The sequence below is a fragment of the Capra hircus genome, chromosome 5 (genome assembly GCF_001704415.2).
Source record: "Capra hircus breed San Clemente chromosome 5, ASM170441v1, whole genome shotgun sequence".
Taxonomy (NCBI): domain Eukaryota; kingdom Metazoa; phylum Chordata; class Mammalia; order Artiodactyla; family Bovidae; genus Capra; species Capra hircus.
The window spans coordinates 45,471,988-45,490,385 of NC_030812.1; the positions used below are offsets into that span (position 1 = coordinate 45,471,988).

At 45.4% G+C, this 18,398-nt stretch overlaps 1 protein-coding gene across 2 annotated transcripts; it reads right to left on the bottom strand.

The window, feature by feature from the left end:
• On the bottom strand, nt 692-17,743 carry DYRK2 (dual specificity tyrosine phosphorylation regulated kinase 2). 2 transcript variants are annotated; one of them, XM_018047974.1, is made up of 3 exons: nt 17,283-17,743; nt 16,521-16,669; nt 692-8,689 (listed from the first exon to the last, which is right to left on the bottom strand). In XM_018047974.1, the coding sequence occupies exons 1-3, from the start codon at nt 17,329-17,331 to the stop codon at nt 7,088-7,090; spliced, it is 1,800 nt and encodes a 599-aa protein (XP_017903463.1). In that variant the 5' UTR covers nt 17,332-17,743; the 3' UTR covers nt 692-7,087. The 2 variants fall into 2 exon arrangements, with proteins under 2 accessions (XP_017903463.1, XP_017903464.1); XM_018047975.1 differs by lacking the exon at nt 16,521-16,669 and having other exon boundaries at nt 17,283-17,699.

Sequence of the window (18,398 nt, forward strand, 5' to 3'; positions counted from 1 at the left end):
TCCTTCCTGCTCACTAGTGAAGCCATTCTTGATCCATACAGCGCAACCTCCCCACTTTCATTATCCGCACTACACAGCACCACTGTACTTTTTCTTTACAGCTTTTCTTATGCTTACAACTATGTATTTATTCTTATATTTACTTGTCTAATAGCTTGTTTCCCAGTCTAAAAACCTAAAGATAGAACTGTTTTGTTCACCAACATATATCATTAGTGCCTAAATAATACCTGACATGTAGTAGGCATTTAATAAATATTTGACAGGTGAATGCCATCTACAATAGATACTAATAAGATGGATATCTGGGGGGGGGGCTGTTTTTGTGTTCTTTTTTAAAATGTAAGGCTACTCAAGCCAAAAATTCCAATAAATTGAACTCTACATAAAAGGTAAATTAGGTTAGGTATCCCTCTTCAGAAAAAAGGATAAAAATATCAGCCCAAACTTACCCATACACTTTTTCCTGAAAATCTTTATAAACTGCTTGTACGCTAATCATATTTCCCCCTAAACAACAGAAAACTATTCAATAAGCTCTTACTTTAAATGATGCAAGCCTGTTCATGGGTTTTTGTTTTGTAAATAACACACTTCATTTCTATAAGTGAAGAAATAGTTTAGATACTTGAAACTCCTCAAACTTAGGAGGGGAATTAATTTGGAGTAAAAAGCAAGGAAAGACACAATATTTCTGTTTATAAAATTGGTTTATTTACAATTTGGTATTTTAAAACTATATTTGGAATTTTAATTTTTATATATTTCTTTGGCAGGCATTCTGTTTCTTAAATAGGGAGGCAAAGGAGAGGAAACCTGAGTAAGTTTGAATTTAAGAGATTTACCTGCTGCTAGTCAGTCAAATTTAACTTTTAATCCCTGAGATTTAGTGAAGAGTCAAAAATATCTTCATACATTCATATGTAAAAGCATATGTTAAGAACAATAAAGAATAAAGCCATTATAATCTCCCCCCATATGGCAATATGAGAAGTCCCTCTTTCTTAAATTAACTGAAGGGTGTGCTGGCAGTGCATCTAGTTATTAGATATACCAAGACTAAGCTACCCTAGTCCTCAGTTTCATTTTGCTTTTTTTTTCTTTGTAGTTTCTCCCCTTTTAAAAAATATTCTTGGAAACTGATACACAAGTTATTCAAATAATAGAAATGCCCACTGCTAGCTCAAATTTTCTCCCCTTTCTAACTTTTTGGTTGTGATGTACAATTAGGGATTTTCCTTTACCGTCCGAGAGCACAGTTCTTTATCTGATTGCAACCTGAGGCCCAGTTTTTTTGCAGTCACTTTGGAGCAAGTCACGTCTATCAAATTAGGGTAATTACAGTTCAGCGGGATGAATAAGGCTGAAGTGATGTTCATATACCACCATGAGATCTGGGAGGCTTTCTTCATAAAGAGCATACAAGAAGCTCTGGAACACATGGGAGTTATTATATATCTTGTTGCTCCCTTCTATAGATGGCTAGTTAATATTCTTAAAATGTCAGCTTTCCTCAGAGGAATGAATATTAATTTAGTTTGCTCATTAAACATCCTTGAGATGCAAAGGAATGGCAATTATGTTTCTTCTTCCCATATACACGAAATGTAGCACAGATATTAAGGATGTTAAGCACAGATATTAAGCACAGCCAAACACTGTCAAAGACAAACCAAATAAACCAAATCCTTTGCAGTAAGATGCAATTTTCTTATGTATGTGTAATGCGCTGGCAAGTCATTTGTCATTTTGGAAGGTGTTAAGCATCACTCATGACAAGTGTTTATTTGCCTAATCGCCCAAAGGAAATGCAGCATTAATTCAAACTTTTTTAAAACAGCATGAAACAAAGTCACAAATACCCTTTTTTCAAATCTCCCTCAACAGTTCTTTTTCCAAAACAGAAAATAAACTAATTTCTCTTGCTCTAAAAGATCAGTACCAATGCCAGCTAGGAACACCCTCCAGTGCTAGTTTGAAGACAACTTTGAGGTTCCAAGAATATTTGTGTATTTATTCCAAAAGGGAAAAGATTACAGAAATTCAAATAAAAAGTAGCATATGTCAATTTAAGAAAGAACTTTGAGAAGATCTGACGATAGAGAATGCACAAGAGCTATCATCTGCTCTGTCAAATCTGGACAATATTTTAAACTGTAGCTTTAGCATCAACTTTCATTTTCATACATAAAGAACATCTCTTAAAAATCTGTATCAAATATACTGGGCTTCTTGGTTGGTTGCTATTTTTCCACTGGGTAAGAACTCTGAGAAACAAGAGGAGCAATTACGGAAGTCCATGGCCTAGGCCGTGATAAGACCAAGTCTGGGGCTGGAAACGCCTATTGCATGCCCTTGCTTTCGGCATAGCCCCCTTCTGCTGCAGGAAGCCAAAGTAGTTCCTCTGCTGTTGCGGGCAGGACAGGTGTAAATAAAAATGTGAGGTAGTTCTTTCCACAAGAGGGAAATATTTGTCTACATAATAACCCTGCAATGTCTGACAAATTACCACAGCATCTGCTCACTGTCATCTGTGAGTAAACTCTGCACTTGGTATTAACTTGACAAATCACAAGCTAGCTGCAGTTCACAGGCCTTATTTTCTGATCCAGCCATGACTAGAGGAGCCACTAAAAACTCCCAAAAATGTGAACCAAAGAGACCACGAGTACAAGAACTGCAAAAGCATAAGCATTAAAAAAAAATATAGGGGAGCTGGTGAGAGCACATTAAGAATAATTTACCAGGACTTTAAGTACAGGGAAGAATGAAGACCCGTGGGAAATAATTTCGACTCTGCTCCCAAGGCCCTGAAAATTAAAAAGAAATTAAGAAACAAACACACACAAAAAAAGATCTGAAGTTCTACAAGATACTAAATATAAGATAGAGAATATAGCAGAGGCTCACAAAAATACTAAAGGTAAAAGAACAGAATACATTGAGAAAAAGCAAGAGTGATCTAACTAAAACTCCAGCCTTTCTGACTTGGCATTTGTACATTTATATGGAACTAATAAAAAAATAACTGGTGATTGCTGAAAAACATTTGTATTCTAAACTCTCTCCAGGCTACTAGACCAAGACTAACACCAGAAATAGATCAGGAGTAAAATTACAGTTAGAAAAGGGGAGAAAAGTAAGGTAGGACATTAAAATTTTATTCTGAAATTATCTCTGGCCACGACAATAAAATTTAACAAATATTCACTGAACAGTCTTACTCCTGTCATCAGCTGTACAATACATACAGTATCATAGAACTGGCCACTAGGATTAAAATCCACTAGAACATATTTCATGTTAAGTGGCGACAGCAGCATCTCACAGAAATTTTTACATACATATATACACAGTCCACATTCAACCATTTTCACATATTTTCAGTACACACAGTTGCAGCATATTACAGTCACGTGTCTAAGTTGTTGCTCGACAGAAACCCAAGCCACTGCCTAGACATAACTGTAGCAGTTGAGCTGAGTATAATTACAATTAATTTTATGTGTCCATAGCAGAGATGTACAAGCCCCTAAGAAACAGAGTTCACAAATACTTTTTTTTTTTTAATGCTACCACAGCATTATGTTGGGCAATATTAAAACCTTTACCAACCAAATCAGTTTAAGTCTTCTGCTTACCAGAATATTCTTGATGAAAAAAATTACAAAAATGAATGCTCTCTTGAAAATAATTCACACTTTGAAGATTCCAATATGGCCCAATGCTACTGATGCCTAAAGTGTTTCCTAACATTCTGATGGAGTCCTTCCACATGACTCCAAACCACCTAGTAAGTTTAAAAGTGGCTTAAGTGCCTTGCACCCAAATTGTAAAAATCCCTGGCCATCCTTACTAAAGCCAGGTATATATAAAAGGAATGCACTTTGGTTCATACCAAATGCCCTGGGATTAATCACACTATAAAATTAAATGGTTTGAGGTAAATTTTTACAAATACAGTCGATTTTTGTCTAGTGTTAGCATAACCAAAAAAAAATATCATTTAAAAAATCAGTCTGATGTTAAGATACAACAAAGACCATCTTTAACCCCTTAAACATAGGAATTCCATGTGTAACTAACCAGTGGTGACCTTATTTGGTGCCTGACAATGATTTACGCCTTATGGTTTCTATTAAGGCCAGTAAGTATCTGGATGTTTAAGACAGATGTCTCTTTGCAGAGGTGGGTTCCATTCTTACTGCCTAGTATTCAAAGAGTTAAAGAGGCCAAAAAATGCATGCCCTACAACATGGCATTCAGAACAAAAGGCACATTGTTATCACTAAGGGCACAATTTCTCCTCCACTGTTAATCGACACTGTCTTGCATCACTGTTGTAGCAATACACGTAAGTGGTAATGCACGCTCTGGGGGTGCGAGAAACGGAGCCTGATGAGACCACAACCAAAGACCAGACCACACTGTGCTCTTCCTGAATCTGAAAACAGCTCAGATATCCCTAGACAATGGTAACCTGTGAGACCAAGGACTGTTTCCAAGCCAACTCCTAGTAGCCTATCAGAGCCCTTCATTGATTTATGTTTTAAAATCACAACGATGCAACATTTGTCATTTTCTTTGACATTATAATTAAGCTAGACTTAAAAAGCAGCTCTATCACTAAACACTGAACGTGGTGGCTCTTTGTGAATAAGGAAATTTCACTGTATTTAGGAGGTGCAGGGGAGGGGAGCCTCATAGTGCTGCACGTTTTAGTTTGGCTTAGAAGTTTCCGGTTACATTTGTGAATAAAGATAGTCACAAATGCACTGTTGGCATCTTAAGAACCAGTTCTGTGTGGTGGGGGAGGAGACAAGCAGTATTAGTCTGTTTATAAATTTTAACATGGATAATCATTCTATAGGGAAATTCGTATTAATGGCAGGCTCAGGTTCATTTATTTCAGTGAAAATCTTGAGTGGATACGGCAGAAGAGGAGCATTGCAAGGGGAAAATAGCCTTTATGTTTCTGTTTGTTTTAATGACCTACAGATGCTAACCATCATTAAGAGGCTTATGGTTCTATAAAGCCATTGCAAGTCTTACACTTCTTATGCCTTTAAGCCAAAATTTTAATAATACACAATCTTTAAATTCTATAAGCCACTGACTGATCACATGAGCATCATTTAAAATGCAACTAACATTATTGCACTTCCACAGATTACACAGAAATGTGTACAAGAGGCTAAAGAATTTGACTAGGGGAAAGAATTTCTAAATACAGAAGTATAAATTAACTTATCAGTGACACCCTTAAATAGTAAAGCAAATATCAACACCACTACCTTATTAATAAGCTAACCTTATTACTGACTTTTTGGCAAATATCTGTAATATTTCCTGAGCATTTTTCTCCACCATCAACTGACAAAGCCTCAAGATAAGTAAAGTGTTTTGTTCAAAACTACTCTTTTTCTTTTTTAAACCAAGAGAAACTGTAGGATTAATATTAAAAGAACTTAACCGGAAACTTTCTTGGCCTCACTGGGGACCATGCTTTAAGTACTTGTAAATCAATTTACAGGCAATCCATACAATAATATCTGTGCATATAAAAGAGTATTTATCCTATTTTATACTATCCAAACCTATTGTCCAAACAGGCAGAAATCTTTCTATATTAAATTGCACATAACTAAATTTTTTTCCACGTGCCTTGAAATTGATATGTATCACTGCTCATACATTAGTGATAAAATACTGAAATTTTCACTGTGAAAATAATTATTATTCAGAGGAGAAAATATTCTTTTACCTAACTCTCAAGAGTCACTTTTCCAGGTAAAGTGTCATTCCCACCAAAACAATCAAGTGCAATCCAAACGAAAGTAAAATAAAACAGAAGAATGCAATGTCTACGGTTCTTCTAATGATGCATAGAGTAAGTCAAACCATTTAACTTGAGGCTGAACTTTTCCTCCTTAGAATTTGTTAAAATTGGCCTTGCTGGACAAGGACAATTGACGTCTGTTGATGAAGAGGATTTTCAACCCTCTTTCTTTTTAAAGAGGTGATGTTTTCCCAGGCTAAAAGAACCTTACTGTGGCACCTGAAGTGTGAACGCACTCGAGTCTGCTAAACTGTCTTTGGAACTATGGAAATCCCCACCTTAAGTAGCTAGGCTGTTCTTTTTTAAATTGGAATATGAAAAAGATGGTCATAATCACAGCTAAAAATGTCTCTTTTCTGTATTAACAGTCTGGGATATGTATTTGAAGGAAGGAAAAGAAATTAGATGCAAGCAACAGATGTGTGGTGCAAGAGGAACAGCGGGGAGAAAAGCAAAGAGAAGGGAAGAACAGTTAGTTCATGGAATACATTTCTAATTTTAGGCGCAAAACCAAATTCTGTTAAACGAGACTTCTTTGCAAAACAGCTCGCTGATCACATTGGAGAATTTGGAGGGATACACGTGTTTCCATTCATCCACCAGGTCTGCTTGGCCAGCCTTTAGAACGTCAAAATGCTAACTGGGCATTGCAACCGTGGGGATTTTGTCTCTGAGCACTATCTCAGGGAAAAAAACCTCTAAGGTGCAGTTTTTCTTACAATACCATTTTCGTCCTGACCATCCTCCTCCCACCATCACTACCACCCAGCTAACTGATGGAGAACGAAGCAGGACATGCTGCACCTGTGCGTGAAGAACCTGGAGTGTGGAGAGAGAAGGGCTTGGGGCGGGGGGCGGCCTTCAGAGGCAATCACCTCGGGGAGAATACACTAGGAACCATGAAGACATAGTGAATGTCTCTGACACCAATCTGTAGATGCGCGGCAGTCATGACGTGATCAATGGCCTGCCACTGATGTTTATTACTCTGCCACACTAATTACAGTAAGGCTCATCGTACTTTTAGAACACAAAAACAGTTTCAGAAAGTATAAAAACTTAAAGCATTGTCCCCATGTATTTTATAAAACAAAACAAACAACTTTCTTACATTAAAACAAGTGCCAAAAAGATACAAATGAGTCGAGTTATTAAGCAAATAAAAACAGGTCTGAGCTACTCTTTTTCAACCCAATAAGGCTCAGCAATGTCGTATCTTTCAGAATTACCAGCATCGGGGGGCTCAGCTCAGCTAACCAGTTTTGGCAATACTGTCCTCTGCTGAATATTCCCATTAGCATCTGTCATCTGTGCCAGATTAGTCCTCAGTTTGGAAGCTGAGCTGGAAGGTGGAGGTAACTTGGAAATGGATGTGATAGCACCAGTGCTCTCGGTGATCCTCTTCACAGACGTCTTCTCCCCCGTCGGAGGCTTTGGCAGCCGCCTCCTCAGCCAGGGGTGCCGCAAAGCCTGGCCAGGGGTCATGCGAACTGCAGGATCCCATTCTAAACACTGTTTTAAGAAGTCAAGGAAGAGGGGATCGTCACACCCCTTCAGTGCATTCCCCCACTCTCTGCTCTCTGGTGGGCCCCTCAGTTTCCCTCTCCGGGAGCGGCCACCATTGAGAACCACAGAGCCGTCTGAGAGAGTCGTGACAGTGCAGTAACGGGGATAACCCTTGGAGCTCACAAAATTTTTGGCTCGTTTGGATGCATCCAGCAGTTTCTGGGAGGGCATGCCCAGCAGTTCAATCATACAGGCCAGCTGGTCCCCTTCATCCTCCCCAGGCAAGAGGGGGTATCCGGTCAGGAGCTCTGCGAGGATGCAGCCCAGGCTCCACATGTCGATGGGCATGCCGTACCTGGCGCCGAGGATCACTTCCGGGGCCCGGTAGAAACGGGATTGGATGTATGTGTAGACCCGCTGGTGCTCGTAACAACTGGAGCCAAAATCAATCACTTTAATCCCGCTTCTACCCTGCTGCTTCAACAAAATGTTCTCGGGCTTCAAGTCACAGTGAATTATCCTGTTTTTGTGCAAAGCGTCCAGGCACTGCAGGATGGAGTGGGCGAACTTGCGAACCAGAGGCAGACTAAAGCCCTGGAACTTGTTCTTCTTGATGAGCTCATAGAGGTTCATGCTGAGCAGCTCGAACGTCATGCAGATGTGGTTGCGGAAGGTGAAGTTCTCCAGCATGTGGATGACGTTCATGGTGTTGTCCTTGTCCTGCTTGCGCAGATGCTCCAGGATGCGGATCTCCTCGGCCGCCTGCCGGTGGAAGCGCTTCTCGTTCCGCACCATCTTCAGGGCCACGTGCTGGTGGACTTTGTGGTCATAGGCCTTGACCACCTGCCCAAAGCTCCCCTTCCCAATGACCTTGAGGACCTCGTACCTGTAAGCCACGTGATCGTGGGGCACCTGCACGTAGGATCCCTGGTCGTCATCGTAGCCACCGTTGTTGGGCCCGCCTGTCATGCCCTGGCGCTTCTTTGCATTTGGACCCAAGAAGTATATTTCAGGGTAGCTGAAAATCTCATGGTGTTCAAAGCTGGTTAGTTTTTGCATGTATTGCTTCATTGCTTGCTCAGGCGTCATGGGTGTGGCTTTCACCTTCCCCATGCCTTCCAGAGACTTCAGAGAGGTGGAACTCCCCTGCCGTCTGTGGATGCTCTCCAGCTGCCGCTCCGGCACCACGGGCAACCCCGTTTTGCCCACCGTAGTAAGCCCATTTGGTTGTGTCGTGAGCACTGTCCGCTTGTTACTGTTATCCTCAAACAGCTGCTGAACCTGGATCTGTCCGTGGCTGCTGACGTGTAGGTGGTCATTCATTGTGTGCTTACTGCCACCAATCTGGAATTCAGAGAGGGAACATCAATGGAACAGAAGCGGTTTGTTCAAAAGGGCTATTATATAAGTTGGCTCCCACCCCCACCTTTACGAAATCCAATTTGGTTTGAAAGTACAGTCTGTATCAGGTTTCTTCAAAGGAAAGAGCTGTGCACGCAGCAGGGACCTCACCGACACTGCCGCAGGGAGAGTGGACATCATGACGCAGATAGCCTCAGACAAAGGCAGAAGAGGCTGAGGGGCTGGGGATGGCTATGAAACTAGGGATCCGGAAAAAAAGAAAGGACTCCAGAACTGCTGCCCCTGAGGCTGAGGGGCTGGGGATGGCTATGAAACTAGGGATCTGAAAAAGAAGAAAGGACTCCAGAACTGCTGCACCTAACGAAGAGTTTGCTGTACATGTTTTCAGGGTCCTTAGAGCAAGTTCTCAGTGGAGGCAGAGATCAGGTTTCTTGGTCATCATTCTCTACCTAATATTTAGCAAAGGCACTGTGGTATCATAGACATTCCATTCAACCCATACTTGACATCAAGATGAAAGGATACAGAAAGCGCACGAACACGTCAGCACTCTACTGGCTCTCCCGCCCCCGGATTACAACATTTTTCACACTTCACTAGTAGCTTCTTTATCACCATGAGGGTAGGGACCAGGCCAGTCTCGTTCACTACTCCATCTCTGGCATTTAGCTCTATTCTGAGAGCACTGCTGTCTTCATTCTTGGTCTTCTCCACTACTTGCAAATCAAACTAATTACACCTAGGAAAGTACATGATCCAGAAGCAGAGAACTGTACTTTTAGGCTGGAAAAGATTCCCATGTAGATATGCACCGTAGTATCTTGTAAACCCCAAACCTATTTTAAGTCTCTGGGCTGCACTGACTGTGATGACCATTTAAGGCCATCCAGCCCAACAATCCAACCGCCACACTCGGGCCTTCCTTTGGTCAATGGCTTGGCTCTCTCAAAACATGTATTTCTCCCCGCTGCTGGGATACCCAGCTTTCCAACAAGGAATACAATGTAGTGATTTCTATTTCAGGAACACAAGCCATCCCTGAACATTCTTGTATGAACAAAAGTGATGGCATAAGCCAGGGGGCCCCAGCCTTCCTACAGAGAATCTACCTGAGATTTCTCTCAAGCGTTATTATGGCCAAGAGGTGAGAGGTGGAGGAAAACTAACAGCCAGGATCCCCTCCCAGTTAGGAATTCTTGCCAGCCTCAGACAATAACTCACAAGTCTTAAAAGCATCTCAGCAGGTGATTTTTTTTTATATGAAAGCTTAAAGATCAACTTGCTATTTGCAATCCATCTCATTCATTCAGTGTTCTCTGAGGTCTAGCCACACTGCCCTTCAGGAGTATACAGTTAACGAGCTGAAGTCCTCAACTTTCAGTTTTTCCCATCATCTCCTAAACCCTATCTCTTGGGCTTTACATATCACTAAATGCATAGAAGTGCTCTATGTAATATCATAATTCAAGAAATGGTTTGGGACTACCTAGATTACAGAATTGGAGAAGGCAATGGCACCCCACTCCAGTACTCTTGCCTGGAAAATCCCAAGGGTGGAGGAGCCTGGTAGGCTGCAGTCCATGGGGTCACAAAGAGTTGGACACAACTGAGCGACTTCACCTTCACTTTTCACTTTTATGCTTTGGAGAAGGAAATGGCAACCCACTCCAGTGTTCTTGCCTGGAGAGTCCCAGGGACAAGGGAGCCTGGTGGGCTGCCGTCTATGGGGTCGCAGAGTCGGACACGACTGAAGCGACTTAGCAGCAGATTACAAAATGAAATTCCAAGTCCATCTTACTAGGAGTCCAAGACCTTCAAATTTTCTTTAACTGATGCACTATCTGAGGCATGTGCTTTCTCTGCAATCTTCTAAAACAAAGGAGAATACAGTTCAGTACTTGGGCCTGTCTGAAGTGTGATTTCATTGACTGAGGGATTTTACTTCTTAGATTTCTGCAAGACTTCTAGCTGAACCCTTCTACTAAACTCACAGATGGTATTCTATGCTAAATGAACTTATCTTCTGTCAGTGTAGCTAGACAAGTTATTTTATCCTCATTCTTTGCCAAAAGCAAAGCAGTTCATAAAAATGAATTAGGGAAGTCCTGGATGTATATATAAACGTAGTACAGGCTTGTCTAATGCTTTTTGTCCAAGCCTCACTCTCTGTACCTCTCCTCCTCCCCACTGTGGTCTTTCAAGTATCAGGAATCAAAGGAGCTGAAATTAGAAATATATGTCTCCTAGAGAACCATTCTCTTCAGGGCAGCCTGGAGAGATTTCAGAAGAAAAACCAACATCACCAGTATACACAGTACAAAAGCATGAGGCTTCACTGGGGACAAAATTAACCTTGGAGCTATAGGAAGTTATAAAAAGAGGGCAAAGTAAAACATTCTGAGCTTCAGAAACCGATTTCAATTTTCATAATAGCGATTTTAATGTTCTGCATAATTTAAAATACCATCACAAAAGCTGAGTGACTAGAGCTAGAGTTTGCCAATTAATTGGAGGACCTCGGTCTCTACCAACTACCTTCTCTTGGTCTCCTCCACAGCAGCAATCAAGGAGGGTTCCAGGGTTCCCCCAGGGTTCAAGCCTCAAGTTGCTCGTGGCTTTTTACTCCCAGAACACCTCCAGCTTAGACAAGTCCGATCCATGACCCCTGAACTCAAGACTCACCTGTGTCCAACTACAGATCAGCTGCCTTCCTCGCGGGCAACTCAAACTCAACTCACACTTTTTCCACTCAAACCACTTCTTCCTCCCAGAACCCTGAGTTTCTGAACAAGAAAAGGCTGTGCTGCTATGCTCAGTTGTGGTGAACTCTTTGCGACCCCATGGACTGTAGCTCAACAGGCTTCAACGTCCATGGGATTTTTCAGGCAAGAATACTGGAGCGGGTGGCCATTTCCTTCTCCAGGGTATCTTCCCCACAGAGGATCAAATCTAGGTCTCTTGCATTGGCAGGCAGATTCTTTACCTACTGAGTCACCCTCCCGAATAGTCACTCAGTCCATCTCCGTATCTCCTGTACCTTTCCAAGTCACCATGGAGCCCCACTGTCATTTCTAACTGACCCACTCCACTCCAGCCATGCTATCCCGCCTGGCATTCTTGTATCTTTTACTGGGACAACGGAAGCAGCCTCCTCACGTGTCCTTTTGCTTCTAAGCCTAGAATTCACCGCCTCTTCTCTCCATGATGTTTCTGGAGTTACCACTGAAAATGTCACTCACACTGCCCTTGACTTTGCCTAAGGTTCATGTGGGCACTCCATTTCCACAAAGAACTCAAGAACTCACAGGCAAGAACATGAGGTTCTAAAATGCTGAGCCTAAATGACCTGAGTCTTTCCAGTGTCACCTACCACTGTCACACTCTCTCTGAGAATAATAAGCTGGATTCCCTACGACCCATGGAGACAGCACACTCTCTTTTATATTCCTCTCTTTTCGGTGAGGTCATGTTTCATAATGGTTAGGTGTTCAGGGATTTTCAATTAGACACAAGGGAAATGAATCTCAGCTCCACCACTTCAAACTATGTGACCTTGGGCAATTAATCTCTCTGAACTTCAGGGCCCTTATCGGTATAAAGAGGGTAACAAAGCTGCCTCATTAGGGGCGTTAGGAGGGTTAAACAAGGTAAAAGGCATAGTGTGCTTAGTATAGTAGTGAGTAAGCAGAGACATTACTTTGTCAACAAAGATCCGTCTAGTCAAGGCTATGGTTTTTCCAGTGGTCATGTATGGATGTGAGAGTTGGATGGTGAAGAAAGCTGAGCGCTGAAGAATTGATGCTTTTGAACTGTGGTGTTGGAGAAGACTCTTGAGAGTCCCTTGGACTGCAAGGAGATCCAACCAGTCCATCCTAAAGGAGATCAGTTCTGGATATTCATTGGAAGGACTGATGTTGAAGCTGAAACTCCAATAATTTAGCCACCTGATGTGAAGAACTGACTCATTTGAAAAGACCCTGATGCTGGGAAAGACTGAGGGCAGGAGGAGAAGGGGACAACAGAGGATGAGATGGTTGGATGGCATCATCGACTCAATGGACATGGGTTTGGGTGGACTCCGGGAGTTGGTGATGGGCAGGGAGGCCTGGTGTGCTGCGGTTCATGGGGTTGCAAAGAGTCAAACACGACTGAGCGACTGAACTGAACTGAAAGGAAAGCTAGAACTACTGTCCTTTCCAAGTGCTGCCGGAAATCTCCTTGCTAACGTGGGCTATGTGGAAAACTCCTACTCACCCTTCAATGGCCAGTTCAACTCTCCCCTCCTCTTTGAAAAAGTCCCTTTCCCTTCCAGCATGCTTACAGAGCACTGATATATTAATACTTATTTCATTTCACACCTGTTTTCACACCTGATATACCAACCAGGATGTGAGCAGTTCCAGGGTGGGGTCACCTCTTATCTTTTTACATCCTTATCGACATAAATCCAAACATACAGTAAGCACTCAGTCAATTTCTGCTGAATGGAAGAATGTATGTCAGCAACTCCTTTTTAACTCTCACCTCTTTGAGTTATTCTTGACAACTACCTTTGTAGCTTCATAAGAAAACATGAAGTTAACACCCAGGGAATCAAGACTTGTCACTGGTGACTCAAGTCACAAAATGTTAGGATTGCAATACATAAGCAGAGACATGGAGGCAAGGACAGCCCGTTAAAACAATAATAGCATCAACTAAATACCTAAAAGTGACATGTGGAATCTTAAAAACTTTCCAGATGTTAAGGAAATTCATTTGAGGGGCTCCAGTAAAGGAGGATATTGTCTTAAACACCATAGGAATCTACAATCACAATCTGGGTCAGAAGCACAATTAACTGTTCTATAAAAAGGGGGAAAAATCCCTAGAAATGCCAAAACATTTCCAGAATACATAGGCCAGGACTATACCACAAACTTAAGGATGTTTAAAACCTCTTACTTGCTTTTTCCTTTTTTTGCCAATGCCTATCTCGCACAGTGCCTGTTGAATTTAAAAATAACACAGTGAGTGGATGTAATTGTTAGATACCTAAAATGTATGGATTAAAGCAGAGATCCCTAAAAAAGCCCTCTTTGACCATGAAACATCTTTGCACTAAAAATTATATAAGAACAATAGTCTATCCAATTTGGTAGTTTTAATCTCTTCCAAAAATAAAAGGGAAAATCACACATACTTCCCTGTGTTAACATTTCTGGGAGTTTTAAGAGTCATCTTAGAAATGCTATATAGTGTTATGGGAAGAGAACTGAGTCCAAAAAGATCAGAATTTTAGCTCCTCCTCAAACACGGATGGTCTGTGTGGCCCTGAGTCAAATGTCTACTTTTCTTCTACCAAACTCTACTATTTTTTAAAATGGGAATATTCATTCTTCAATTATTTTACAACAGTAAAACTGGTAACTGGAGAGTGCTTTAAACATTAAACAGTTATAAAAGTGACACAATACTGATATTTCAAAATTTTTTAAATAAGCAAATTAATATCCCCCATAAAACATTAAAAGAAAAACTATTAAGAATCAGAATAGTTCCTAGGTATGCCTTTAGGACCAAAAGAGATAAACAAAATGACTAACGTACAAGATATCCATGGAGACAAGGAACAAGAGGGCAATGCACCAGATTCCAAAGTTTATAATTCTCACAGTCATGTATTTATCTACCTACTACATCACTCACAAGGGAAAACACAGGCAACTAGTTTCTTCTTCATAGTGCTTCCCCTACTCAATCATTAATAGCAATTCGTAGTTGTAACTGCTGTGGAATTAAAAACTAAAAACTTTTAAAAATCTCAAAGACATATAGAAACATGGATCTTTAAGGTTTGTGCATTTATAAAGAAACCAGTTCAATTTCCTAGAATTAGCAGTCAAGCAGTATGTAAAGCTGGACTCAGGAGGGCCCGGGCTTTAGCTCCAGCTTTCACTGAAATTAGCTCAGGCATCTCGACCAAACCAGTTAACTTGTCTGCTCTCCTCATCCAAAAAATGAAGGAGTAGAACCAGATAAAACCCCGTGGTCCTTTTACTCACCCATTTGAGGAAGTCTGCAATATTGTGTAAATAAAATCAAAACTAAACAACAACCAGAACCAAAACTCATACTTTCCAAACCAAGCTTCTAATCAATGGCACCTTGAAGTTTTAGGTGAATCAAATAGATACCACAGTAAAATATAAGCACTATCATTAGGAGAGCTGAGAAGCACCCACGTATCTTTTCATTTCTGGTCTCCCACAGACTACTCCTCTAGTAGTCACCTTTCATTTTCCATCATCTTATACACATTTCATTTGCAAAGAGGTTCTGATCAAGCAAAGCCCACTCTTAAAAAACCAGAATCCAGATGCAAGCCAAGTAGTATTTCGTTTCCAGGTCACAACAAGTCACGTGATTACATTCAGACATGGAAAAAAACTGGATGTTATACTTCCAAGTTGTCAGATGATTCCAAACCAAACAAACAAACTGAAACACCTAAAACCCAATGGCAATTTCTCAACTAAAACATCACGGTGACAAGAACAGGCAGAATCAGCAGTCTACTGATTCGCTTCCATCAACCACAGCCCCCACAGATTGGTTAACTTCTGTGCAGTGAATTCTTAGCCCCTGGGTCTAGATGTGTCATGAGAGACAGAGAAGGAGAGAGAGAAAGAAGATTTAACAAGAAAACATTTTCCTGTGGAACTGTACACAGATGTTCAGGTCTAACAGAAAACATTCCACTTTGGCCATTCCCTCACAAATTCTCCCCTGATAAACAAGTTTCCGCATAGCACATGACCCTCAGAGCTATCCCTCTGTAGGCTAGAAATGGCCTTTTCTAAAAGAACTTAACTTTCACTTGGCAAACAAAGCCATATCCCTAGCAAGTGCCCCTCATTTAGCACCATCTTAGGCGTTTCCTCTGAAAGATCCAGAGGAATATGTAAACAAGACCCTGGAAACCATCACCTCCTCCGGTGCACAGCTCTGCTAGGCTGTCAGCCACCATCCAAGGGCTCTCTCTGGGACTGAGAAAAGAGGTACACGCTGAAGTCAAGTCCAGCTTGCCGATCTCTGCAGCCACGGGTCTGGTGCTGGGCTCTCACCTCCCTCTTGGCCCTTTCAAGTGCCCTGCCGTTCCCACCTCCCTGGGAAGCAAAGCTGGCCCTTTCCTTCTGAATACCCAACTGCAGAAACCTACAGGGGTGGCTTGTTTTGACTGCAGCTGCGGCTCTTATTTTTGTTAATGTTAATTACAATTTCTGCTATGCTCAAACCTGTAGCACTCATAAAACATGCTTCCACACGCGGGGGACAACTGGCGGTGCTCCCTGCTGGCTGAGGCCAGGCCTGCGAAGCTCTTTGGGGGATCTATTTTCCGGGCAGGACAGCCGGGCTGACCCTAACACAGATCTATTTCTATAAATATCCACTACCCAACTTGGTGGCGGAGGGGGAGGGATGTTTATCGGGTCTGGGAAAGGAGCTCGAGGAAGCAAGGACCGGGAAAAAAAAAGAGGGGAAAGAGAGCCGGAGGAAGTTCGAAGCAAGAGGAGCGCAGGGGTGGGCGGGCTCCGGAGGGGAAGTGAGGGGCCCGTGCCACGAATCCTCCTTTGTGGCTGCAGCTTTAGGCTCGCCCAAGTTCCAGAGGGCGGCGTCCCGGAAAGGCCACTGGCCAGGGACATGGAGACACTCGCACTTCGACCTCTCTCCCCTCTCCCGGCTGCAGAAGCTCCCAAGTCCGGGTGCTGGTGCCCCGGGCCCCTCTCCCGCCCCTCGTCCCCATCCCAGCCGCCCACGGGCTGGGTCTCACCGTGTGGGCTGCGGTGGCAGCGTTGCTGGCTCGGAGAGGCGGCAGGGCGATGGGGGAGGGCGGGCCGGTCCCCACTCCGCTCCGGGGGGCCCCCGCACCAAGCCCCGGGGAAGCCTGAAGCTGGCGGACGGCGCTGTCCCCTCCTCGGCCTGGCAGCCACGCGCGGGAGGAGACAAAAGAGGGTCAAGGGGGAGAAAGTCACTGGGACCCCGTGGCCCCGCCCCGCCCCACCCCACCCCACCCCACCCCACCCCTCCAGGCTGCGGAGCCCGCTCTCCCCCGGGCCGAGCCAGGGACCTTAAGTGCGAGCGCCCCAGGAGCGGCGGGAGGCCTGGGACGCAGAAACCCGGCGCGCCCGCGGGCGGGGCTCCGGCGGCTGCAAAGTTAAGTAGGGCTCCCCGCGCGCGAGCGAGTTCGCGACCCCGCCAGGGAGCCGGGCTGAGCCGGGCCGGCGGTCCACTCTGCGGGCGTCCGTAGGCCCGGAGCGGGACTGGACTGCCGACCCGGGCGCCGCCGCATCGCCGAGCCCCAGACGGGGGAGGTCAGGAACGGCTCCAGTCCAGCCGGAGGGCTCCGCTCCGAGGAGCCTCGGGGCCCGCGTGTTAACAATGAGCTGAGGCGAGGGCGCGCCGTCCACCCGGGGAACCCCGCGCCGCCCAGTCACGGCGCAGACTTTGTTCGAGGTCCTGCTGGCAGCGGGCGCCGGCGCCACGAGGGCTGGCCCGGGGGCCGGCGGGGGCAGCGGGGCCCGGGCCTCCTTACCGGTCGGGTAGGCGGCGGGAGCGGCGGCCGAAGGTTTCCTGGTTAACATGGCCGCTGGAGAAGAAAATGCATCTCAAGGCTGCCGTCTCCGCCGCCGCCGCCGCCCGTCCTGCTGCTACTTCTCGCGGCCGCCACCGCGGCCGCCCCCTGGTTGCCCCTTTGGCGGATCTCCGGCGCCTCCTCGCCGCCTCGCGTCAGCTACAGTCAGACACACACAGTCCGCTGCATCCCCTCGGCCCGGGCCCGCCGCCGCGAGCCCCCCGCTCTCCTCGCCGCCGCCGCCGTCCTCCTCTTCCTCGGGCGGCCTCAGCACCCTCCGGCCCGTGCACATGCCTCGCCCTCCCCGGCGCGCCGCGGGCCTCCCCGATTCCCTCGCATAGGGCGCGGGGGAGCGGCGGGCTGCGCCGCCTGGGCCGACTCGCTCGGGAGCCTCCTCCCGGGCCCGCGCAGGCGCGCCCCCGCGCACACTCGCCGGGAGCCCGCGCGCCGCACGGCCCAGGAGGGCAGCCCCGCCCCCGCTCCCTCCGCCGCCGGGCAGGCCCCGCCCCCGGGCTCCCCCACCGCCGCCGCGCCACTCGCTCCCGCGCCCACCCCTCCCCCACCCAGCCGCCCACCGAAGTCCCTCCCCGCTCGCCCCCGCCCCCAGTCTTCGGCGTAGACACCCCTCCACTCCCCGAAAACTCCGCAGCCTCCGCTCGCCCTTCGCCTCCCCCTCCGGCCATCTGCATTGCTCCCCTCGGCGCCTCAGCTAACGACCTTCTGCCCTCCCTGGCCTCGTCCTCTCCCCGCCCAGCGCAACCCACCACCGCTTCCCTCCCACCGAAATCACTGCAGAAAACCCCCTTCCCCTTCCGAGCGCTTTCCCCAAACACGTATGCATTTTCAGCTTTCCGAACCTAATGGCTGCTCGCAGACAATACTGCCCGCCCCCCTCCCCGCCTTCCGGGTCCCAGTGGCTTAACCACCCCATCGCCCCATCTGATCGTGAAAATAACTTAGTTTTGCGAGGGTCACCTGGCTAAGGTAAGTCTAGCCCCTTTGGAGAGCCGAGCCTTAGCCTGGTGACCCAGAACGTGGGCCAAGGAGGGGGCTGCCCTCCCGCTTCCACCTCCACCT